The 25,290-nt window shown below is 41.8% G+C and overlaps 1 protein-coding gene across 8 annotated transcripts in view; it reads left to right on the forward strand.

Moving 5' to 3' along the window:
• SCHIP1 (schwannomin interacting protein 1) overlaps positions 1 to 23,468 on the forward strand; it is a 581,848-nt gene extending 558,380 nt beyond the window's left edge. For all 8 annotated transcript variants that reach the window (XM_047875738.1, XM_047875739.1, XM_047875743.1 and 5 more), the window contains 5 exons: positions 13,997 to 14,114; positions 15,321 to 15,518; positions 16,423 to 16,546; positions 18,985 to 19,078; positions 22,832 to 23,468. In XM_047875738.1, the coding sequence (XP_047731694.1) occupies positions 13,997 to 14,114; positions 15,321 to 15,518; positions 16,423 to 16,546; positions 18,985 to 19,078; positions 22,832 to 22,883 (586 nt within the window). In that variant the 3' untranslated portion in view covers positions 22,884 to 23,468. The remainder of the gene's footprint in view (positions 1 to 13,996; positions 14,115 to 15,320; positions 15,519 to 16,422; positions 16,547 to 18,984; positions 19,079 to 22,831) is intronic.
• Positions 23,469 to 25,290: the final 1,822 nt, after the last annotated feature.

The raw sequence follows: 25,290 nt of genomic DNA on the forward strand, positions 1-25,290 counted from the left end.
AAAATGCTAAATGCTGTGGGCAAGCTCTCTGGTTGGGCTTGGTGACGTATATTGTTTCCTCAGAGAGACCTTCCCCTGACAGTTTCCTCTCCTCTTACCTTGCTTATCCTCTTTCTCTGATTTGTTTTTCTTTGTGATCCTTATCACTACCTGATATCATATAATATATATAATATACATATAGGTATATATTGTGTGTATGTATATATGTATATGTATTTTAATCCATTCTTTGTCTATATAGGCTCCAAGAGAGCAGGTCTTTGTCTGCTTTGTTTACCACCATAACTCTTGCCTCAATAGTACCTAATACATAGTTACTGAATATTTGTTGAATTAAAGAATGGTGAACTTCCCCTTCGAATGGTCAAATAAAAATGCAACTATTTCATTAGGGGGCATCTACATAAAAGTATGGTCTGTAAGTTGCCACAGAGAATTCTCCAACCTTGTCCTGAGGAGCTTTGAGCCTGGCTGCCAGTATTTTAAGACTCTAGCAGGGGAATGGTTGAAGGTTCAACATGTAGAATGTTACTTAATTCCCTTGATGTCAGTGAAGGGTGCTCCATATGACATGTTAGCTGTGTCTGAGTGTGCCATGTTGCAGAGCTCCTCTGATTCAAGACAGTAAACTTCCTCATTCTGCCAGGCCACAGGTAGACGGGGCCAACAGAGGGTCTGATAGTCCTTCCAGTTTGTTCAGTCAGTTTTTCTTTGTGTGTAGTCCTACCCCTCTCCCCTACCTTCAGGTGGACCTGAGCGTGTCTGGACTCTGCAGTGCAAATAAATGCATGGGCTTCCTCTACCAGCCATCTGTGCAAGCACCCAGCAAATTGAAATGTTAACTCAAGTACCTCTCACCCATCCTCATTTTATCTTCCAACATGTTTTCAAACTCTCTTGTGCGCTATTATCTCCTTTTCCACTTTCTTTGTCTGAGGAGGTTTGTACCTTCTTTCTTCTCTTAATATTATCTTACTAGGATTTCAGAAGAACAAGTTGACAAATGCCCATGTTCAAAATGCCATGTTGAACTAGAAGTATCATGCAGGTTTTCATTATTTCTAGTGGCTGAAGTATCTTCTCAAATAAAATCCTGTGCAGAAATCCCGTGTGTAAAACAAAACCATCTTCCTTTGGTTCTGGATAACCGAAGAAGAGGGTCTGGGATACCCCTGCCCAGAAAATGCCTCCCCTCCTCATTTCCCTTCAGTGCCACTCTGCATGTCCTAGCTCCAGTGCCCCTCACCAAACCTCCATTTCGCTGCCTCTCTCCATCACTCCCTACCCGCCCCCAAAGCCCACCTGAAACTCTTCAGGCAGAGCAAGCTTGGAAAAATCACTGAGTCATCTACCCCCGTGGGAGACACAGCTATCTAAACATATATGTACTTCACAGTCACTCATAACAAGCTACACTTGTTGACTTGCCATAAGGAATATTATTTATATCCTGGGTTTTTTTTTCAGATGTTTTCATCTCCACATTCTGGGATGAGATCATACTCTGTGAGAACACAATGACTTTTTGGATACCCTTTAAGACGATGGCTAATGATGAGACTTAATGTTTCTAAGAAATATCACTTTTTCCCTGTAAATTGGAAGTCTGCAAAGACTATCGTCCCCTCCTTGTCAGTAATAATGTAAGAGAAAAGCCTCAGGAAATGTTCAGTTGCAGTTGTATAACCCACCTTCCCCATCCCTGTTTTTCTAACCTATTACAATCCCTGAAATTTTTCACTGAGCTAGAAATACCTCACCTCTTACTTACAAAAGGACTTGAAGGATGTTAGAACTTTCAAGCCCACTAATATGGTGCTCCAAAATGCACCAGAGTACATGTGTTGAATTATTAGCTAATCAGAACCAGGTAAATCTTTTCGACTGGGTGATTCCAAAGAGCTCAGGGCTCCATTTTAAATGAGGCCAAGGGCTTAAAATTAATTGGCCAAAAGCAATACATTCTGAAGTGCTGAGCCTACTTTTAAGACGAGATCCACCCCAGTTTGGGGACCTTTGGCAAAATAATAGAATTCTGTTTATGTATTTTAAAGAACATACATTTACCTGTAAGAATTAACTTCATGCACGTTGTGTGGAAAATCATGAAGTAACAGAAGGGTCTTCTGGGAAGACATGTTTGAGCTGCTCCTGCAAGTGTAAGTCCTTCTCGATTGTCTTTTGCATTTCAGCCCCACTGAATTTTTCTAATTGGTGCTGTCTCCCAGAGCACTTTTTAAAAGAGTGACAAGCTGTTAAATGTAGGCTAGGCTTCCAATAATCCCATAAAGACATTTCATGCGTAAAACTGCAGCAAAGGAATTTTTTATATTGCTTCATAACTCAAATTATTAAATTTGACTTATACCAAAATGTAGCAAATATAGGAAATGCCATTTTTTTCTTTCTTCAAAATCCACACATAATCAACCTTTTCAAACTGAGACTTTATGACCTTTGTTGTTTTTTCCTATTTGAAAATGTTTCAGCAAAAGCTTTACAAAGGCTTATAGGGAAATGAGGAAAGTGAATTACCTACTATATTTTTGAAATAGGTTTCTAAGAAATATTCAGTGTAGTCATGTTCTTGAAAAAAATATTCCTTTTCTCTTACTACTAGTATTATACTTTGCTATAAAATATTTTTCATTGACCACATTAATCTTGAATCATCATTGTATTTTGGATTCTGAGTTTATGTAGCTCAGCATTATTAAAGAAATGCCAACTGGCCTGGCTGCTATGAGAACAGAAGACAGAGTTGTCATTAGTAATGGACCTCTAGGAAACCTTTCATTTTTCAGACATACAACCTGATCTGACATTGTAGAGAAAACATGTGCGGCCTCCATTCTCCTTTTCTCAGAGTAACCATAAAATAAACCTGTCTCTTACCTCTTACCCTACCCCAAGATAGGTTTTATTTGCATACATATAAATAGAAATACAGCTTAATGTAGTCTTTTTCATAAAGTATACGATGGGAAGGTGTAGCCAAAATAGGCTATACGCTTCTCTCCGAACATTGTAAATATTATGAAAAGCAGAAATTCCCCAGAGAGCTTTTGAGCAGCTGGTTTGAATAATGATTACTGTTTACTCATCTCAACCATTCCAATATCCCCAACTCATTTCTTTCCTGATCTTGTAGGTTTATTGGTGAACGACTAAGACAAGACCAGTAATAGATACCTACCACCTTCTTTTGTGTTTGGTGTGGGGATAGGGGCCGGGAAGGGGGGCACCATAGCCCAGGGGGTTGTATCAGCTAGACAGATAACGGTGATCCAGAGAGGCTTGAAAAGAATTGACTCACAGGAGCTTTGAATATGAGGAACTGAGAATCTGTATATATAATCTGCCACGGAATCCCAAGTTGAACAAGCATCATTTTGCCAGGAAAGTGAATCATCCCTTTGTCTCTAACAGTAATAATTTTTGTACTATTTCCTGGAAGAAATAAGCAGTGTAGTCATATATACCCAGCATGGGTGAGGTTGTCCTACTTCAACACAGCGGAATTTGCTTTCACTGGCATCTTTCTTGAATAGGTGCATATGGTCACAACCTATTTATAACATGTAGCATATCTTTTAAACTTCATCTCAATCTCGTACATGTGAACTAATAATTTGCTTCGGAAACCCTTCATGTAAGTAATTCCAAGATACACGTCACGGTAAATGGTAGTTTACAAACTATTGTATACAGAAAACCTGTCATTTTTTTATGCCCTCCTTCAAGGATTACCTCTACTTTTCTAAAATATCACCCAATTTTAAAAGTGAAGCAAGATGTGAAGTGGGTCTTTTGAGGAGTAATAAGATTAAAATGGCAAAACAAATTTAATTATGTAAGCAATTCTTCTCTTTCACAAACCCGAAAGAAAAGCAAATTGGTATTTGTGAAATTTTCTTTGTCTAATAAATAGCCTCACTTTACAATAATGCCGATGACCCCAGTTTAATTAGGTGCAATTAATTTTGTGCAAGCGAAATTTGACATCTTGCTAGAGGCAGAACCAGCTGTACCCTGCCTTATGAATTTTTTTATTATCACCAATGAGAATTCAATTGTCGGAGCTATTGCGAAAGGGTGGGAGGCAGGGAGGAAAAGGCCACAGGGCTGCATTTTATATTTAAAAATGGCTCCAGTGGACAGCTAAATGTTTAATTAAAAGAGCTTCTAGGAATGATTTTTCATTGGCGCATCATCTTTGACAAGTTATCATGACTTTATTACTTTATTACTGTGGTTTACGCTCCCTTCAGATGGTGCTTGCACACATGTGTCTGGACACACGCAGCTCACATGAAGACCAGACTCCTTTGAGAGTTTACAGAAAATTCGCTGCTACAAGAAAACTCCCACTGACCACAAGTGAGCTGTGTCATCTAGAGGTTTAACACAGTCCTGTTGTCCAGTCTTAAAAAAAAAAAATTTCTGTGCCCTTCAGAATGTTCTTTAAATTTTTTTTCATGTCTCTGAAAAGAGAGAGGGTGCGCACACCTGAGGGAGGAGCAGAGAGAGAGAATCCCAAGCAGGCTCCGTGCTGTCAGTGCTGAGCCTGATGCAGGGCTCAAACTCACGAACCTGAGATCATGACCTGAGCCAAAATCAAGAGTCGGACGCTTAACTGACTGAGCCACCCAGGTGCCCCTCCTTCAGATTGTTCTCGTTTGGATTATTACGTGTATTAAAAACCCATGGAAGATATTTTGAAAAACCACTGACTGGGGCGCCTGGGTGGCGCAGTCGGTTAAGCATCCGACTTCAGCCAGGTCACGATCTCGCGGTCCGGGAGTTCGAGCCCCGCGTCGGGCTCTGGGCTGATGGCTCAGAGCCTGGAGCCTGTTTCCGATTCTGTGTCTCCCTCTCTCTCTGCCCCTCCCCCGTTCATGCTCTGTCTCTCTCTGTCCCAAAAATAAATAAACGTTGAAAAAAAAAATTAAAAAAAAAAAAAAAAAAAAAAGAAAAACCACTGTCAATTGAATGGTGATGCATGCCTCCTTAACACTTAGAATTATTATTTTAGTTATTGAAAGAAGCCTTCTAAACTTATTTAGATGTCCACTTTTATCACTTATGTCTTGTACATACAACAAAAAAAGAAAATGTGTAAAATACATTGGTTAAGATAGTCCACTTTCAGAATCCAATTGTTCACTTAACCACTTTCCCTCAGAGTTGTCTGTCTTTGCTTTTCCCCACAACATCACCCTCTGTGCCCTCGGGAGATGCTGTGCATCACCTTTCAAGCCACTGGCCCTTCATCTACAGGTTTTGATGCTGGAGCTTTCCTGTTCTTATCAGAAGGCACGAATATCTGAACTGCCAGAGCCCACATCTTCATTAGTGGTCCTTAACTGATTTGTTGGCTGAGGGGGCTGCAGCTCAGTGAAACAGTCATGCCACGAGCCGCCTGGGTGGCTGAGATCGTGAGACAGCTGACTTTAAAGACGCCAAAATATGAACAACCGTGTTTCATGGAATCAATGAAATTCAGCAGATCTACTGCATTCTTTTTAATGACTGCATATAATTTGAGTGACCCCACATGAAATGATGAAAGAGAATGTCTTCGAGATAAAGCTTACTCTACAACCAAGCCTAAATAGTAGCCCCAACGGTTTTTAACCATGATATAAAAAGTGGTGAAAGCAGTGATTCAGTATTGAAGAGCGTAAAAGAATTTGCTGTGGAGAGTGTCTCCAAATCCAGTCATACTCCTCAAACACATGCACAGGCATGACTCTCCAACTGCCATGTCTTTACCCCAGACACAGGAACATGATCACCCAACTCAGGAAGCGGCAAGCAGCTGAAATTCATCAGCAGGTCAGATGGATGCAAGTTTAAACCCCGTCTGGGCCGAGAGGAGTAATTAAACAGTCTGGCTTTAAAAAGACAGACATTTAAATGTATATCAATTACTTCCGAGTCTGTAATCTACTGCAGATCCAAGGGGGGAAGAAGGGGGCCCAGACCGGGCAGGGAAGGGATGTGAACGGTTGAATCAAAGAGTCCATCTCCAGAAACGTTCACTTATAAGAAAATGTTTCTTGCTGCCCTTCAAGAGGATCTCCCGCCCCCAGCCCCCTGCCAAGAACAAAAGCCCGGCCTGACTCATATGTGAGTCATGCTCTGTGCATAGCCTCCATTTGAGTCAGACACACAACCATCCTCTTCCAGCTGTCAAACATTTAATCCTACTCACCTTTTCTCCAACACACAAGCGCTAATCAGCTCATCCATTCTCTCTCTTTTTCCCTTTTTAATTCCTGCTGAATGCCCACACATGACAACTCAAAGGAGCTCAAAAGAGAACAATTCGAAGTCAACTGAATTCCTTCCACCAAAAAATATCTAGGTATATTTCCTGCCATTTTTTCTATGCATAATATATCTTCACATTTTTGTTTACAAAATTGAAATCATACGATATGTACTGTTTTATAGCCTGATTTTTCTTCACAATATATCAGGAACATTTGCCCATGCTCATAACTGTTTTTCTGTCATTCTATTTTTACTGGCTGCATAATGGCCATCATATATTTTACTGTAATATACTTAATCTCTTCTTGTTAGATACTGGAATTGTTTCCAGTTTTTTGTTTTGTTCTTGTTTTGCCGCCTTTTTTCATCTTTTTTTTCTTCCATTCATGAACTTATTCTATCCTTCTCAAAGTGCCCTCGCTTCTCAAAACAGACTCTCACAGAGTAAAATACCAGCTCTGTGACCTTGTGTAATTTAATCTCTGAGCCTTAGTTTTCTCATGTACAAAATGAGGGTCATAATGCTTACTTTATGTGTATCTGAGGAGTAGAGGTAATATATATGAAGTGCCTTAGCACATAGTAGATGATCCAAAAATGTTAACTCTTTTTATTTCAGAGTGTAAATTGCTTAGAAATCATTTGGCTTTGATTAAAATGTAAGTAGACCACATTTGGCACCTAAGAGAGATGACTGTTTCATTCCATCATTATTCTAGTATCAGAAGAAGCCTCATTCTGGTCTTCGGTTCATGGTAGAAAATATTTCTGGTGAAATGCATTTTTCCAACATGAAGATCCTGTAACTCCAAATTGAATTACATCTAAGTGGTCATTAGTGAAGAAACTGGAGGACACTGATGTGAAATTAGAACCAGCGGCTGTCTGGGGAATGCAAGTATTTATAGCTCTCGAGAGACTCGGGTTAGGATACAGGGGCTGTGACGCTTCACCAAAGAAAAGCTGGGGACGGCTAGTTCTCCTTTCTATCAGTTAATAAGACTCTGTGGCCATGTGGTGTTGGATGCTTACCAGCCATCATGTGGACATGTACAGATGGAAGGTCCAGATCTAGCCTTAGAAAAGGGAGCAGAAAAAGAGATTATGTACAGGATTAGGAGAAAGAAAAAAACCCAGAGCGGCCCGTTTACACTCCAGTCACCTTTGGAGCTGCCAAATGCCTGAGTCCTAGAAGATATGGGGTCAGGATGGGACATAAAGAGACATGATGTCCTCTCTTCTCCCCAGTACTCTGTTTGGCACATAGTTTGAAACTACCGCTTACTTTTCGGGACACATGCCTGCTGGAAGGTAGGCTTTCCCATCTCTCCTGCATTTATTTCCCCCACCCCTGCTTCACCCAGACGTCCTTTCTCCTGTAGTTCCTGCTCGGTCACCCTTCTTGGTTAACACCTTATGTAATAATGAATGTCCAGGTAGTAAAAGTATTCTTTTCTCATATCTAAGATAGGGAGTGTCTACTGAGTGTTTTTTGAGTTCTTTTCCGATGCTCTATATATACCACATTTCTGTTTATACATTATGATTTAATGATCCAAGCACTTGGTACCTGTTAAAAGACCAGGTTTTTGTTCATGGCTCAGCTACTAACTATGCATCCACTTAATATAGGGGCCCTTAACTATAAAATGCCTTCAGGGGTCAGCAGGAAACAAATGATTGAAGTAGCCCAGATAAAAGGCAATAGGGAGTAGTGGGGACTATAGAAAACTAGAAACTGTATGCCCTGGCGAAAGCACTAGCCTATTGGTGCCATGGGGTTCGCGGAGATGTTATCACCTAAAATAGATGAATGAATGAGTGAACAGTTAAATCTCCCTTTTCTAATATAAAAGTCATTTACAGTACTTTTGTGTGAGTGTGATGGTATATGTTGGACCAGCACTATTCACACCTGTTGTGTAAATATCAATCTTTTTTAAAAGTCCAATAAATTATCATCCCATGCATTACACACCACTTAGCAAAAGAAATGAACACAATCCTACTAAGGTAAAAGAAAAAATAGCATTTTAGAATAGTGTTTTCACAATAACAAATATTGGGCAGCAGAAGAGGAAGGGGTCAGGGTTTGGGGATGGGAAAAGTCTTTTATTAAGGACTAGCAGCACCTCATTTTAACCCATCTCAGCACATTCTGTAGAGACACCGTCACACCTTGAGGACATCTGGAGCTTACTGAAACCTCAATTGTTCCCACATCCTTTCTTTATGACAAATCTTTAGAAAAAATGAAATGTGTTTACAGCTACCTTTGGGTAATTACAACCCACATTATCTATTCCTTCCCTTTTAAAAGTTTCATGAAATAGAAAAAGATATATTATAAAAATATGAGTGATTATTCATTATGTATAAAGCCTTTGAATAATGCATCAAAGATCCATTAAAATAAATGGAAATAACATATTTTAATGGCCCAGTCACAAACTAATTGGAGATATTGAGCAACAAATGATAGGGCAGGGCCAGTGGCTCTCACGGCATCTCTGGTTGTGGATAGAAGATGAGCAAGGTGTGTTTGAAATCCACAAGCATATGGGAAGTTCCTCCTCTCTCTGCTTCGTGAGGAAAACCAAACAATTGGCTTAGAATTATATGCAACTGCAGGAGGTAGAAGTCCTTTAAATCCTTTAAATTGCCAGACATACAGACAAGATTTAATAAATCCAAAGCTGAGGTTAAGTGTAGTATGGGGAAAAGGGCCCTGGATTCAAAAACCAGAGGTTTGCCCTGTTGTCTCTTGCTTTGTGACCTTGTACCAGTTATCTGTTGCCACAATGATTATATATAATTAAAAAAAAAAAAAAAAACACCGTATCAGTGACATACAATGATAAACATTGATTTCCGCTTAGGAGCCTGTAAGTTGGCTGAGCAGTTCTGCTGATCAGAGCTGGGCTCAGATGTACCTGCAGTCATCAGGTGTACCTGGTGAGGTACCTTTGACTGCCCTTGGCTATACTGTCTCTTGCATTGCATATGGGGCTTAGGTGGGGACAACTGCTGATTGAACTCTGTGCTGGGAAGTCACTCATTAGCCAGCAGGCCAGCCTGGACTTGTTCTGAGGGCAGTGGCAGGGTGCCCTGAAGGGGAGACTTGGAACTGGAACACTGGCACTTCCTATGCATCCTGCTGGCAAGACACAACAGGAGGCCAGCCCAGGGGTGGGGAAATAGACCTCATCTCTTGACAGGAGAAGCTGCAAAGTCACATTACAGAGGCGGCAGGTGCAGAGAGGGGAAGAATTGGGACCATTTTAATAAATCAGGTGGTCAAGGTGTGGGGAACTTACTTGATTTCTCTGAGTAACTGTTACCTTGCCTGTTACCCACAGGTGGTTGCACAGCCCAAAAAGAGAGTATAAGCAAACATTTTGAACTCCAATTCATTGCAACAGTTCAAGTGAAGTTAACTAAGGGATGATGTAGGGGGTAAAAACCAAAGAATCTTAAACACTTCTGTGTAGATACTGCTGATCTAAGCTGGTACTGGGAGATTGCTATTTCAGAAACACTGGGGCACCCAAGTGGCTCAATCACTTAAGCGTCTGACTTCAGCTCAGGTCATGATCTCATGGTTTGTGGGTTCAAGCCCCATGTCCGGCTCTGCACTGACAGTGCTGAGCCTGGTTGGGATTCTCTCTCTCTCCCTCTCTCTCTCTGCCCCTCCCTGACTTGCACTTTCTCTCTGTCTCAAAATAAAGAAAGAAACTTTAAAATCAGAAACAGCAAGTAATTCTGGGATTCACAACTAGCCTCAGAACAGCCCAGACCCAGTCACCTCAAACCAAGGCCCAGGACCAAGGCCAGATTCACAGTGGCTACCACACAACTTCAAGTCACGGCAGACTTTAGGATCATCAATCACATCGTTTCTCTCAGGGAATAAACTGGTCTTGTCCTTGTATTTTGAAAAAAAGTATTCTCTTTATACCAGATTATATTATCACTTGGCTACATGCTCTTAGTAGTTAAAAACTTTTCGCCTCTGCCATCCTGTTATTGTTGTGCATATTTTAGTAATATCCCCAGCAATGGTAGTTGGAAGTCAGCACAAATGTTTTACAAGAAACAGTCTTCCTCACCCCAAAAGCCAAGGAGACATTGGTGCTGAACATCCTGTCGCCTGTATGCCTTCCTGATGCTGGCCAGTAGGCACTGTCGGCAAGAAAGCCACTTCCATTCACACGGAGATGCCCAGAAGACACATTTCGTCTTTGTGTCTTCACATTCTGAGCATTCTCCATCCAGAACACCCTCTTTCCAGATCCCAGGGCTCCCTGTCAGTAACTGGGCTGCAGTGTGGTTTTTTTCCCTGGCTCATGGTGCATAAGGAGAAGAGTTTTCCAGGAAAACCAGGACACAGACCTTTCAGATCGACAGGCAAGGCAGATGTCAAGCAGCCTTTTGCATGCAACGCTCCAGTAAATGCCACTCGAAACATCAAGCAACCTTGAACTGGATACCTTAAATTATATCGCTAATTAAATGATGATGATCTTGTTTTGTTTTCACCTCTGGCTGTGCCTGAGAGATGCAAGCAAGCAAATTCGCTCCCTGGCAGCTTGGATTTTGCAAGACTGGGTAGCCTGGTTGTAAGTGAGGCCAGATGCACTGCAGGGTGAGGGACAGAGGCCAGGGACTCCGGCTTGCAGGGATGAGCCTAGAGCAGCCATGCTTCCCCGGCGGGGGCGGGGGGGGGGGGGGGGGGGGAGGGGCCCAGAACAGGGGTTATCATTTCTTGACGCTGTGACACAGAGGCCTTCGAGAGCGCCAGGGAACCCACTAACTCCCCAGCCAGGCTGCTGCTTGAGATCAGTGATGGAGTTTCCCCGAAGCCGCCTTCAACTTAAAACCTGCTTAAAGGCTAAAGGCAAACAAATCCTTCTTGAAACCTGAGTCCATTTTAAGATGTCTTTACTAAAATCCCCTCTGAACCATTAGCTGATATGTCATATAATTTCCTTTTCCTGAGAGTAACATTCTTGGTGATTACCGCTATAAGGAATTATAAGTCTCACCCCATAAGAAGCTCTGTTCAGTTTCCCACGGTGATAATGTGGTACTAAGGCGATTTTCTGAATTTCTACCTGAGGTGTTTTTTCATTTCATTCTGACTTAGTAGTCAGAATCTTCCCCCCCCCCCTTTTTTTTCCTTTGACTTTCCTGAGTTAGATATGCTTTATGGTTTGGTTGATTTAGGTTTGAGTTGATCCTAAGCACACAGGTCAAATGGGGGCAGGACGACAGAATTTACAGTCAGACCTTTTTCAGAATGAAAATATATATCCCTGGATATTTTAAACCTTATTTGGTAATGGTATCGTGGGTTATATTATATTTTTATAATTTGGGTATCCAGTGACAGACACTTCTTTTCAAGACTTTAGCTATCCAGTAAATAGAAAATGCAACATAATCCTAGATTCAAATTAGGTTTAATTTAAAATGTCTTTTTTATTTTAAAATATGCTTTTAATGTGTTTTTTTCATTTGTAGTTTTACTTCCCACTATTTTCCAATCCATATATCTGGAGGTTTATGTTAGAAATGGGTTGATCGGAGGGGTGGTTGACAAACTACAGATAATTAATTTTAAAACTTAATTTATATGGGATCGAAGGGTAATGTGAACATACTAGATTTCTCCAGGGACAAAAAAATTCCAAAGGAAGAAAATTAAAAGGAGATAAATTCCAGCTCAGTAAAAGTCCAAGCTGCCTAACAGTTAAAGACAACTTGAGGACACTCTTTCAGAGGTATTCAAGGTCAGGCAAGGTATTCGAGTAAGTGACTTTAGAGGTCCCTTTACCAAGTTGCATCACCTTTAAAATTCTGTATTCCTTTGTCCGGGCTTTCAGAAAGTAGAAAAAGGAGGATAATGAATATGTACAGAGGACCTGCCCTGTGCCTCACTCTGAGCTGTTTTCATTTTTCTTACAAATCACTGAATTATTCACCCCATTTTACTGATGAGGAAACTGAGGTTCACAGAAGTTAAGTAAGGGGCCCGGGAAAGAAGTGAGGATTCAGAACCTAAGTCTGACTGACTCCAAGCTCCCTGCACTGATCACAGCAGAACCTGTGCCTTCTGCCTCCAGCAAGGGCCTGGCTCTTTAAGGCAGGCGGGGAACAGAGCCAGCCTGCTGAGGGGAAGGCTGCCTTTCCTTCCTGGACCTGCAGTAATTACAGAAGGTACCAATAGGTGGCAGTGCATACATATAACAATGACGGTGCCTGTGTTAAATCAGTAGATTTTCTCTTTCTGGATTCTGTGTTATTTTCAAAGAATCACTTGATATGAGTCATCTGAGCAATTTATACAAAGCATCCCTACCCAATGGAATAAAAAAAGATACTAATGTCAACTACCAGATGAGTTGCTCTTTACATTTCTCCCTGTGATAGTAGTAATGCCAGAGCAATTCAGTGCTGGCTTCCTAAACCTGGCTTAGACGGTCTCCTTATGATCCCTTGCTGCCTAGGAGGCTCCTTCGCCTTTTCTAAGCTTACGCACAGACTGGGACTAACAGGGAATGCTTGAAAAATTACTTCTTTAGGGGCACCTGAGTGGCTCAGTCAGTTAAGCATCCGACTTGGGTCAGGTCATGATCTCACGGTTCGTGGGTTCCAGCCCCACGTCAGGCTCTGTGCTGACAGCTCAGAGCCTGGAGCCTGCTTCGGATTCTGTGTCTCCCTCTCTCTCTGCCCCTCCCCTGCTCACACTCTGTCTCTCTCAAAAATAAATAAAACATTTGGAAAAAAGAAAAATTGCTTCTTTAAAGACTCTTTATAGGAGAACAGTATTGAAACGTGTCCAGTTTCAAAAGAAAGTTAGGACAGTGAGTTGAATCCACTGTCTGCCCTTGCGTGTAGCAGATGCACAGCCGGTGACCCTCTGTGGCCACATCTCCAGCAATATCACTCATGGAGCTACGGGATTCACCACAAACATAATGAGCTCCCGAAAAGTCTCCACTTCTGAGGCTCTGTGTACGCGAGGCAGTCTGCTGTGTTACAAGATTGTGACTTTCTGACTGGGTTTGGGGTTTCCTTAAGTTTCTCTGACACGAACCTGTGGTATATGTTTTTTTAATGACATAAATGGGCTCCCTTGGCTGGCTTTTGGCAATTTGCTTTAAGCATAGTTTTCCTTCAGGCAATCCTAGTCTGTGTATCTGGGGAAAAAAAGGAGTCTTTCTTCAGGGAGCTGTGGCCCTGGCAAGCCGGCTCTGGTGAGCTTCTTTGAATTGTGCCCATCGGACAGGACACTAGATGACACCAGGCAGCTTTACTCTCCTGAGGACCCCATTCATCTTTATCCGCAGGAGTGTAAACTCGGTGACTTGACACATTGCATTTTGCACAACTGTGTTTGGTATGGTGCTAGGTGCTACTATATGTGGATTTAAATTCTTTCACTTAACATGAAATTGGTATGAAAAAAATAATATAATATTAGCAAAAGTTATGACTTTATCATTTATCAAGTTGTCAACTCAGTAAGTTATCATTATTCTCCTTCAGTAAAAGTTACCATTTGTAAGTTGGGAGTAATATTGGTCACTCACTTCTCCGTGCGAAGAACACAATGAAACTGCTTTCTGTCAATGAAACCAGACGGCTCTGATGAGGGCCACCTGATAACAAACAGCTGAGTAGAATGAGTGTCCTGTTTGCTTCTGTCCAGCCTGCAGAGTGGGATGAACCTGCAGATATGCTTTGTCAACGACAGCGGCAGTGATAAGGACAGCGACGCTGATGACAGTAAGACTGAAACCAGCTTGGACACCCCCTTGTCTCCCATGGTGAGTCCAATACCACCAGAGCTGTGCGTGTGTGCTTTCCTGGACATTTAGCTTCTTTTTTTGTTGTTAGTCAGGAAAAAAACATGGCAGAGGTTCAAAAAGAAATGTCTCTTGCCATTTCTCGACATAGCATGCTCCTAAAATTTGACAGTGATTGAAAAATCACGAGGGCGATACAATAAGGAGACCTAAGCTCTTGTTAAAGTTAGCAACCGCTTTCATATTAAACCATGAGAGAAATCACATGTGCCCTAATAATTTGTGCTAGATACCAATGCTTCCCCATCGGGCTTAGAAGTATTAAGCACAGACCAGCGGTAGGACACGTTTTAAAAGGCAGGGTGGGGATCCAGGTGAGGATGAGAAGGCCAGCACCCAGAGACGTTGCTCCGAGAAGCCAGCAAGATAATGTGTGTGAAGCATTCCTTACTACTCATTCCTTGCACACATATTCCAAAAGGTGGCTTCGTGATCCCGGGACTGTATTGCTGGAATTCCTTCCTCTCTGTGAAGTCTCTATCACTTTTCTTACCAAAGACCAGCCAACAGGAAACCTTGTTGGTCCATGAGCACAGTGCAACGTCAACTTCAATGGATACCTGACATCCCATCCGGAGAACACTCTAGAGAATAACACACTCACTGCCTTAGCTCTGGGTTACTTTTCTGTGTCTCATCACTTCAGGAAAGTTTTGAGACCAAGAGCCAAAGAAACATCTCCAGTTTGTCATAAATAGATTCTCCCTGTTGTCATGTTACTCTGCTAAAATCAGAGCCTGTTCGTGGCACTGAAGAAATAAACCATCTTTTTTTTTAATTTTTTTTTTAACGTTTATTTATTTTTGAGACAGAGAGAGACAGAGCATGAACGGGGGAGGGTCAGAGAGAGGGAGACACAGAATCTGAAACAGGCTCCAGGCTCTGAGCAGTCAGCACAGAGCCCGACGCGGGGCTTGAACTCACGAACCGCGAGATCATGACCTGAGCCGAAGTCGGATGCTTAACCGACTGAGCCACCCAAGGCGCCCCAAAAATAAACCATCTTTAACGTTACTTGAGATTGGTACAGACCAAATCAAGTGGCGAGTCGCATCGGTGACGGGGACCCTCAGTCACTCGAGAGGGATCAGGGAACACTGTAGCCCATCTCCAAAGATGGTACCTGAAAGCTCAGAAAGCTCAGGGCTGCTCTTTTTCCCTTCACAGAGCAAACAGAGTTCTTCCTATTCCGATAGAGACACTACTGAAGAGGAATCTGAATCCCTGGATGACATGGATTTCCTCACAAGGCAAAAGAAATTGCAAGCTGAAGCCAAAATGGCCCTAGCCATGGCCAAACCAATGGCCAAAATGCAAGTAGAAGTGGAAAAACAGAACAGGAAAAAGTCTCCCGTCGCTGATCTCGTAAGTAGCGAACGCTGAAACGCCAGCAAGTGTTTGGTGGCTGCAAACGGTTGACGCCGTCCCAGTTCTTTCCCAGAGTTATGCAAACTTGGGTTTCTACAAGGCAGTTTGTAAAAAGTACTGTCATTGAGAAATATTTGAGTTCGTTTCTTTTTCCTTCCTACTGTATTGCTGAAAGATACATAGCAACAGATTACACAAAAGTAAACTTTGTTCTTGATTCATATCTACTGTATTTCTTAGGAGCAATCTTAGCTGTCATGGGCATATGTTAATGCCATTAAGGCAATCCATTTAGAACCTATTGGTTCTGATGTGGCAGAACTCGCTGTTGTTTGGCTCTCATTCCCACCTTTCAGCGAAGACAGGATTGCATAGTGGATAAGAGCCCTGAGCTTGGGAGTCCAGCCCTGCCATTGACCTGCTGTGGGGCTCTGGGCAAGTTACATAAGCCTCAGTTTTGTCATCTGTAAAATGGGGATAACAACGCCTGTGTCAGAGCATGACTGGGGAGTTCCGCGAACAAAGCGTTCAAAGACACAGCACAGTGCTCATAACACGGTACCAGTTGATGAATAACTGATATTATTAATTTTACCCATGTCATTCATATTCCTTGAGCTCCCTAGTCATTCATTTGTGGATATGACAATCGATTCAGGGTTGTCACAGCCTGTGTTCTAGACCAATCAGAAAGCTTTTGATTAGAGTAGTGTAGCATTTTGGTGCCATAGTGTCGTAGACAGTGTGGTGCGAGTGTGGGGGGCCCTCGCACGGGAAAAGTCAGCCTGGGAAGGCTCCGGAGCCCAGAACCTAAACTGAAGTGGGCGGGTGAGAGTGTGGTTTGCATTCCGTGTACCTGCTGCTCTGTTCACACCTCCGTTTCTTCCCTTTGTACCTTCAGCTGCCACACATGCCTCATATAAGTGAATGCCTGATGAAAAGGAGTTTAAAGCCCACTGACCTACGGGACATGACTCTTGGGCAGCTACAAGTGATAGTCAATGATCTCCATTCCCAGATTGAAAGTAAGTGTATGGTGTGCTTGGAAATGGGGGGTCAGATGTGAAATCTCGTGGGATAGTACGACCTCCTTGATTCACTTCCTTTGTTTGTTTCATTGGGTTCCTCCTGTGTGCTGCAAGAGAAGGAAGAGAATCACAAGGCTCTGTTTTTGGTTTTTTACTATAAAGGGGTCAGAAACTTGAAGAACTTTTCAAGGTTCATAGAGGTGATAGGGCCTTTCTATTCATCTCAGATCCCCAGCGCCTGGCACAATGCCTGGTGTGTATGTGGCTCACAGCATCTGTTCCTGGAATATAATTTCGTAGTTATACATCATTGATTAGGCACTTATTCCCTCAACATAACTTGTACATACATTCATGTTAGGTCTTCAAATCAAATTCAACTTATTTTGTGGGACTCGAGGTGGGGGAAATATGTACGACCGGTATGTGAAAATCACAGGACGGCAAATTATGGGCCTTCTTTCCTCCAGAATAAAGAAGCGCCTGTGACAGAAGTGTGCCAAGTAGGTGGTAAATGAGAGGTGCTCACTTGAGGTGGCTGCTTGTGCAGAGCACAAATGAGCCCGATGAGAGAGAGAACACAAAACATGCTTGCATGGGCGGTGTGGTTAGTCCAACTGAACCGTGTGCTCTGCAGCCTCTGGGATGTGTGATTCTAGAAAATCCTGTGGACTTACAGATTAAAAACCACCTAAGAGACATGCCAACCAAATGCATTCAAACAAACGAACTGTAAAACATTTAAGACCAACGGAGGAATTTGTACGCTGATGGAATATTTTATTAAAGATGCACTTGTTTGTTACATATGCTGAAGGTATTGTGGTTATGCTAACTAAAAAAGAAAAAAAGAACTCTGTTTAGAGATACACACTGAAACATTTACAGATGAAATAATATGCTGTCTGAAATTTGCTTTCAACTAATCTGGTAGGAGAAGGGGAGGTCGAAGAGTCAAGATTGGCCATGAGTTGGTGATTTGGGGAGCTGGTTGGATGCATGGGACATGAAGATTCATTAAATCAGTCTCTTTGTATCAATTCGAAAATTTCCATGGTAAAAAGTTAAAACCGTCCTATGGGGAAAAAATTTTCCATGCACTACGTGGGCCCTCTACTGAGAGCTAGTATAAAAAGCTATCCTAGTGGAATTTTTTTTTTAAATATAAACAAAAAAAAGCTTCCCTAACAACGTACTGAAAAAGATATGGACGTATTCAGAGTTAAGCTAATATGTCCAGTGTTGTTTTAAAATCAAGAGAAAGGGTTTAACATTCTAATTAGGAAAGCATAGATTCACGGGTTTTTTTAAAAATTCTACTACATTGTAATTTCAGTTGAGACTAAATTACTAGGACTATTATTCTTTCAAGGATGTGAAAGGCCTTCTGATATTTTACCACTGAAATATCTTCCTTAGACTTCTAAATACTAAAATTGTCATCTAGCTCTTTTCAGTAGTAGATGAATTTAGACCTCTTTATATGATTTTTTTTTCTCCCTTTTTTTAAACTGGAAACTAGTCTGAACTAAAGGCAGATCAATGCATCATTTGAAGTCAGGATCTCTAAAAGCATTTCCAAGGAGGACCTGGCTGAATACTGAATACCACCTTCCTTCCTTTTGTTTCTGGGCCCAGAGCTTTGCTGCTAAATGAATGTTATCTCCCGTGCGTCTGGACCTAAAAGCTTCGATCTAAGGGGGAAAACAATAAGACAGCCCCTTCTGCTTGTTCATATTTTTCAGAAGCAGAAGCCAGATTAACCCGGTGCACGGATTTCAGGAGGATTAGAAATGTATCTGTTCATCTGTGTTTTATTCCCAGTATAAATCCTAAGGAATATTTTCCTTGGTCCTCATCCAGAGATTTCAAGTTATTTCTTTGGGTCTTAACAAATCTAGCTTTCCAGTATCTGTAGCTACGACTTAGATATGACTTACAACAGCCTGCACAGAGGGGTGTTCCTTCTGCGGGCCGTAGGAAGCCTTGGAGCATGCGTGGGTCACCTTCTCTAGCTGCGCGTCTGATGTAGCACTTTGGGTGCGGTGGGTCCCTCCAACTCTCGGGTGGTGGGAGTCTCCTCAGGATGGAAGGTGGAAAACTTAACATGCCCCAGACATTTGTGTTCACGTTTCTTCAAAGGAAAATCCTGCTTTTTCCAGCAAGCTATTTTCCTAGCAGCTAACAATTTCTTTTCCCACTTTAACGTGAACGTAAATGGAAATACTTCATACTTCACTGCTTTTCTTCCAACACTTCTATAATTATGCGAGCTAGTGATGTCTGCAGACTGATGACTTCTCCTGGGCTTATGAAAAGCTAACATAAGAATTCTAAATTTTAGCAAAAGTAACTTGTATAATGGTCTGTAGAGCTGCACATACAGACTTTGATGCAGTTTTATCCGTTTTTAAATGCTCTTTCCTTTGCTCCAGGCTTGAATGAGGAGTTGGTCCAGCTGCTGCTCATCCGAGATGAGCTGCACACGGAGCAAGATGCCATGCTGGTGGACATCGAAGACTTGACCAGGTCAGTGACGCCTCCCCCTTCCCAAAGAAGGAAAGAAGCCCAGGATGCCCTAATGTTGAAGAATTGGAGCCCCAGAGAACTTCTTCCCCTTACTTCCATGAGTAACTCACCTAATCTCTGCCGATGTCAGCTGCTTAGCTGAGGGGAAGTGGCCAAAACTCCTTCCCAAATGCATTGCTTTTTCACCCTCCCTTTGTGATGGGTTGTCAGTGCAGTAGAACTTCCTACACCACCTCCCCCAAATCAGGTCGGCATTTCTGGCCCAGGAGGACTTTTTCCTGAAGGACTGTCCCCTTGGGGAGTTAGCCCTGAGCTGTTCCCTGCTGGCAGGTGATAGGTGCCACAGAACGGCATTTGCTGTTATGTGACCCAGCTCTTGATCACATCTGCCATGTCCAGAAGGCAAGAACACTGGCACCTTTCCACAGCACCAGGGCCACCAGATTGCTCTCACCATGGGGAAACCCCAGCACTTGAGTTTCTAGCTGGGTCTGGCTCCAAGCACCTCTCTATAAAGAGGTAAAGAATGTTTCCTCTCCTGGGGGATACGGAAACTAGGCTAATGCCAGTCCAGATCTTGCATTTCTTAGTAGTTTTCTTTGTAGAAAAGCCTATCACCACAAGTATATAAAGTACATGAAATACTGTATTTCCTACGATCTCATGTTTGCCTTGGTGCCTTTCCTGAGACAGTATGTATGAAGTCTTTAAACCAAGAGGTAATAATTACTCTTAATCCCAGAAATGGTATTCAGAGAGTAGAAGGCTCCCCAGGGAGAAGAAGAACACTGCTTGTCTCAATAACATAAGGAATTAACCACATGATCCAGAACCATCCAAGAGAAGCTTGAAAACATATGTAGTGAAAATGTGCTTAGCACCTACCACAGGACCTCTTCTCAATGTGTAGCATGGAGTAAAATATTTTTCTATATTTGGTGTTTTAAAATAGTTTTGGAAAATATAAACCAAAAAATTTTTTTAAAAGCAAAAAAAAAAAAAAGTTTGGTAGCAAAATAAATGCTAAAGAACTATGTTTAGGCTTTTCTTTCTTTCTTTCTTTCTTTCTTTCTTTCTTTCTTTTTTTTTTTTAAAGACCTATGGGCAGTACTCTGTTGTATGCTTTGGATATTCTATTGCCTCGCCCCCCCCCAAAAAAACTAAAAAGCCGAAGGCCTCATACTCCTCAGCGTATTTACTTGTATCTGAACTATCACAACAACACTCACATATTATTGCCACCTACAGAGGTATTCAGGCACTGCTCCAACAACTGTAAGACAAATTCCTTTTTGTTAGCCTAAGACATTTGTAAATAGGTATGAGGATTATGGGAAATCATTCATGATCATATAAGATCAAAACCTAAATCTTCAAAAAAAAATATGTACATTCTTTTGTAAATTCTGTGACTTGCCTGTGACAGCAGAGACCTTTCCTCTACTCCCCAAAGCATGTTGCTTTCCTCATTGCAGGGAAGACACTGAGAGACTCGGCCTTTCTCTCAAATGTTAAGCTAGTACTTAGGTTTACAGTGTGTTTTTTAAATACCTTTCAGATGGTGTGACCATGGGAAACAGGGCAGGCAGAACCAAGGGGTGAAAAGGAGAAGAGTTACTAATTTAAAGGCGTTAGAGGAACCCTTTAAAGTGGAGCAGGTGGGGAGAAGTTCCTATGTCCGTTCCTGGCTACACAATATAACTTTGCTTGTGAGGTGATCTGAGGATACTTAAACGTACCTAAAGGTAGCAATGTCAGAATTTTGCAGCCTGATCCCAGAAGGCCGAGAGCATCGGCTGGGAAGTTCTAATCACCTGTTCCCTTTACCTGTCCAGTAGATAATGAGACGTTCTTCCATTCCCGGTGTCAGTTTAGATCAGTGATTCTCAATTTCAGCTGCACATTGGAATCACCTGGGGAGCTTTATAAACCATTGGTGCCTGGGTCCCACCTCTAGAGATTCTTATTTAATGATTCTGTGGGGTGGCCTGAGCATTAGGATTTTTCAAAGCTCTCCAGCTTTTCTGAAGCTATTTCCTGTTCTTTCCTTCTCTCTCAGAAAAACACACATGTGCATGCACAGATACACACAGATACATATTTTAAAACTGCTGTAGGAACTATAATCTTTTTAAAAATTTATTTTAGAGAGAGAGCGTGCACAAGTGGGGTAAAGGGGCAGAGAGAGAGAGAGAGAGAGAGAGAGAGAGAATCCCAAGCAGGCTTCACACTCAGAACAGGGCCCAATGCGGGGCTTGATCCCACGACCCTGGGATCATGACCTGAGCTGAAAGCAAGAGTCAGACACTCAACCGACTGAGCCACCCAGGTGCCCCTAGAAACTATAATTTAATTAGCCACAGTGGAATCTTAGCTCAGTGGGCATCAAAATATTTCTGAGCTGAATTTAAATGAGACCCGTAAGCCACTTGATAAAAATGATCAAGGCTGTTTTATACACATAAACAGGGCCATGAGATGGTCTGCTACAGGGCATTGTGTTTTAGGAATAAAGGGCTGATATCTTTTCCCCGAGTTACTTTATTGTTAAATGAATATCACCAATTATTTGCGGGCTGTTGAATATGGCAAGGACACTGTTGTCACTTCCCTATTTCTGAAAGTATTTGTGGTTTGTCCCTATACCATAGATCGGAGACATTCTGCACAAAACCAGTGAGTTAAACTTGACGTCATTGACTACCCAAGTCTAGGCAGCACACAAAAACTGCCCCTGAACCTTTGATTACAGCTGGAAACCACAGCGTTAGAGACTTTCTCTTGCCAAATTTATAAATTCCTAGGATTGTCCTTCAAAACATTTGTCTTTTGCAGACGTCAAACCCTACCCCTCTCCGGGAAAACGTTTAATTAGTAGCCATTCAAGTGATGTAAGCAGCTTGGCCGTTTTTCCCCCTCTGTCTCCACTGGCCAGCTGCTGGGTTGGCTGAATTTGGGGCTTATAGGCAATAATAGGGCTTGATGAATAAGAAGACTCACCCCACCCTACTTTTACCCTCACTGCCATGATCATGCCCTTTGGATTAATTGGGGGGGAGGGCGGCAGGGAGGGAAGTATGCAAACATGGAAAATCTTGGCATCTGCAAAGACCTACAGTTTGTTAGGAAGACATTAGCTTTTGTAAGAGTGGAACTGGATCATTGGCTTCAGATTTCTGTCAGTAGCCTTTTTAATGCTTGTATTTGTGTCTGTGTGCATGTGTTCAAATAAAGTAGTCATGTAGTTACCTTCTACCATGACACCTTTTTTTGACTTTTGGCTTAGAATTATTTTCTCTCTGCTATCTTCTGCTTTGCTATCCGTTGCTTTTTTGTCTCTCTCCACTGGAATATATGTTCCACGAAAACAAAGACCTCATTGTCTACTCACCAAATCCACAGCACCAGGAACAGTGCCTGGCACATAGAAACATATCAAACACTTGTTGGATGAATTTCCCCAGATACTTAACTCTTTTTTTTTTTTTTTAACACAGTGCTTTTTCTTCTCAAAAGTAGTGACATCTACCATTCTCAGGGCAATCTAGTAATTTATTAAATAAAAAGATTCTTACTTAGAATATAAAAATTAAAGAGGACAAATCCATTTGAATTAAGCTCTGTTTCTTAATTGTCTTGATTTCATTACGAGTAACTCCGAACCTCAGTTTGCGGGATTGTTTTCGCTACAGATCAGAAAGCAGTTTGGATCTCTCTTCTTAGCACTAAACAATTGTATGATTAATTTTACAGACATGCCGAAAGTCAGCAGAAGCACATGGCAGAGAAAATGCCCGCAAAGTGAAAGAAGCCATCCGACCAGAGGACAAGCTAGAATTTATTTTGCTTCTGTGGTTGTAAAAATGCTGTTACTAAAGGTGGCGCAGAAACAAACAAAATATCAGTGTTAGTCATTGATAATGTCTGAAGCTTAATGTCCAGTGATTGGCCTTTGCTTCTTAATTTATTTTAATTTTTTTACTGTGCCACTAAATATCAGGCATTTTAATGAAATATTGTTACAGAAAATGTACAGTACTGACACCATCACTAGTCATGGTTAATCAAAGAGGGTAGTTTTAACTTTATTTTTATTTGTTTCGAGATTTTGAGTTGGAGCAGTATTTTACCATTGACTACTTTCATTCTTCACTGTAGTTTTAAAGAACTGTAAATGACGGTGCTATACAAGTCAAAAAATACATGCCTGCCTCGTAGTGAAGTCATAGCTGTCCGTAATATGTATATTTTAATCAGTTTTCAACATTTTGTGAATGTTGACTACCTGAAGTTCATTTTTAGATGTGCTATTCACATTCTGTTGGATTCAGAGGGTTCCTTGAAAGTTTTATGTATAAATATGTAAAATAAAAATGAAAACTTTGTTTCATATGATATGTCTTCTTGCTCACTAGCAAGCCCTGTATAGTTCTCACCTCTTCACACCTCCTCAACCAAGTTCCCCACCATGAAGATTTGGTCAGTGAGAAGAGAAAGTACTTCAGGGGAAAGCAATGCAGAGAATTGCCGGGGAGATTGTGAAGGGTGTGTGAGTGTGTGTGTGTGTGTGTGAGAGAGAGAGAGAAAGAGAGAGAGAGACTGAGTAGGTGAGCAAGTGTGTGTGTGTGTGTGTGTGTGTGTGTGTGAGAGAGAGAGAGAGAGCGAGAGACTATGTGAGCAAGTGTGTGTGTGTGATCCAAAGAAGACAACCTCAGCAGTGTTAGAGCTAGCACCTCGGTCAGTGCTCAGTTACCCATCTGGAACATTAGCACGTTACCATTAGCTCCTGGTGTTGTGAGAGCTTAGTACCACCAAAGTTTGCCACAGGAACAAGTGATGCTTGCATTTAGTCTTTTCCCAAGCCCAGTTGTTGCCATTTTTTCAGATTTTAACCACTTCTGTTTGGTCTCGTGAAGAAAAATGCCAAGTCTAAAGTAGATTACAGATTGTTCACCAATAAGTAGAGCCTCAAAATTGATTTAATCAATTTAGCTAATGGCCATGCAGGTATTTGAGAATCATAAACTATAAGCAGAGATGTGCAATCAACATTCCAGAACCACCCACAGACCACCTGGTTTCATTATTGCGTTGATGATGTAATCAGAAGATAGAAGTTTCCTTGGGTGCCTGGGTGGCTCAGTTAAGTGTCCAACTCCTGATTTCAACTCAGGTCATGATCTCATGGTTTGTGAGATGGGGCCCTCTGTTGGGCTGTGCACTATAAGCACACAACCTGCTTGGGATTCTCTCTCTCCCTCTCTCTCTGCCCCTCCCTACTCATATGCTCTTGATTGCTCACTCTCTCTCTCAAAATAAATAAACATGAAAAAAAAATTTTAGGTTTTATTTTATTTAGTTTCACGTGCAGAATTTAGTGACTCATCACTTACATATATGAAGATAGAAGTTTAGACACCTGTCTACATTTTCCTTTCTTAAAAATACCCAGATAGATACTTTAAGTAATGAAGAGTTGCCAATTTTCAGTCTTCTATTTAGCAAAATAGGTAATCAAAAATTGTAACACCAAGTCATTTTTTATGGGGCTCAATCAAGTTTTCATTTGGAATGGAAAAACAAGGCAGCCTGTAAATATATTTTGGCTTTTGTGAGTTGGCTCTTGAGAAGGATCTAGGTTGCTCACCACTGAGTGAAGGGTGGGGCCCGAGAGAGGTCCTCTCTGAGCCTCAAAGTCCTACACCAGCTGCCAGTGATCTCCCAGAGTGACTTCAGCCCTGAGAACAGGCTCAGCTTCTGGACCTTTGCTGCTTCAGCTGGGTGAGAATATTGGTCAGTAAACCAATGAGTCTCACCATTAACTGCTCAGTGGAATCGCCTGGGGACCTGTAGAAACTGCTAGACCTAGGTCCCAGCCCCATAGATACTGATTTAATTGGTTGGGGTGTGGCCTGAATGTCCCAATTTTTTAGAGGTCTCTTGGTGATGCTCATATTGAGAAGCACTACCTTAGACGTTCTTTTTTAGCTATGCTTTAACCATTTTTCAATAGCGGTTTTTGTCAGGGTGCCTGGGTGGCTCAGTCAGTTGAGTGTCCGACTTCAGCTCAGATCACGATCTCACGGTTTGTGAGTTTGAGCCCTGCATCGGGCTCAGTGCTGACAGCTCAGAGCCTGGAGCCTGCTTTAGATTCTGTGTCTTCCTCTCTCTGGCTCTCTGTTTCTCTCAAAAATAAATAAACATTAAAAAAT

This window comes from Prionailurus viverrinus, chromosome C2 (assembly GCF_022837055.1).
Source record: "Prionailurus viverrinus isolate Anna chromosome C2, UM_Priviv_1.0, whole genome shotgun sequence".
Taxonomy (NCBI): domain Eukaryota; kingdom Metazoa; phylum Chordata; class Mammalia; order Carnivora; family Felidae; genus Prionailurus; species Prionailurus viverrinus.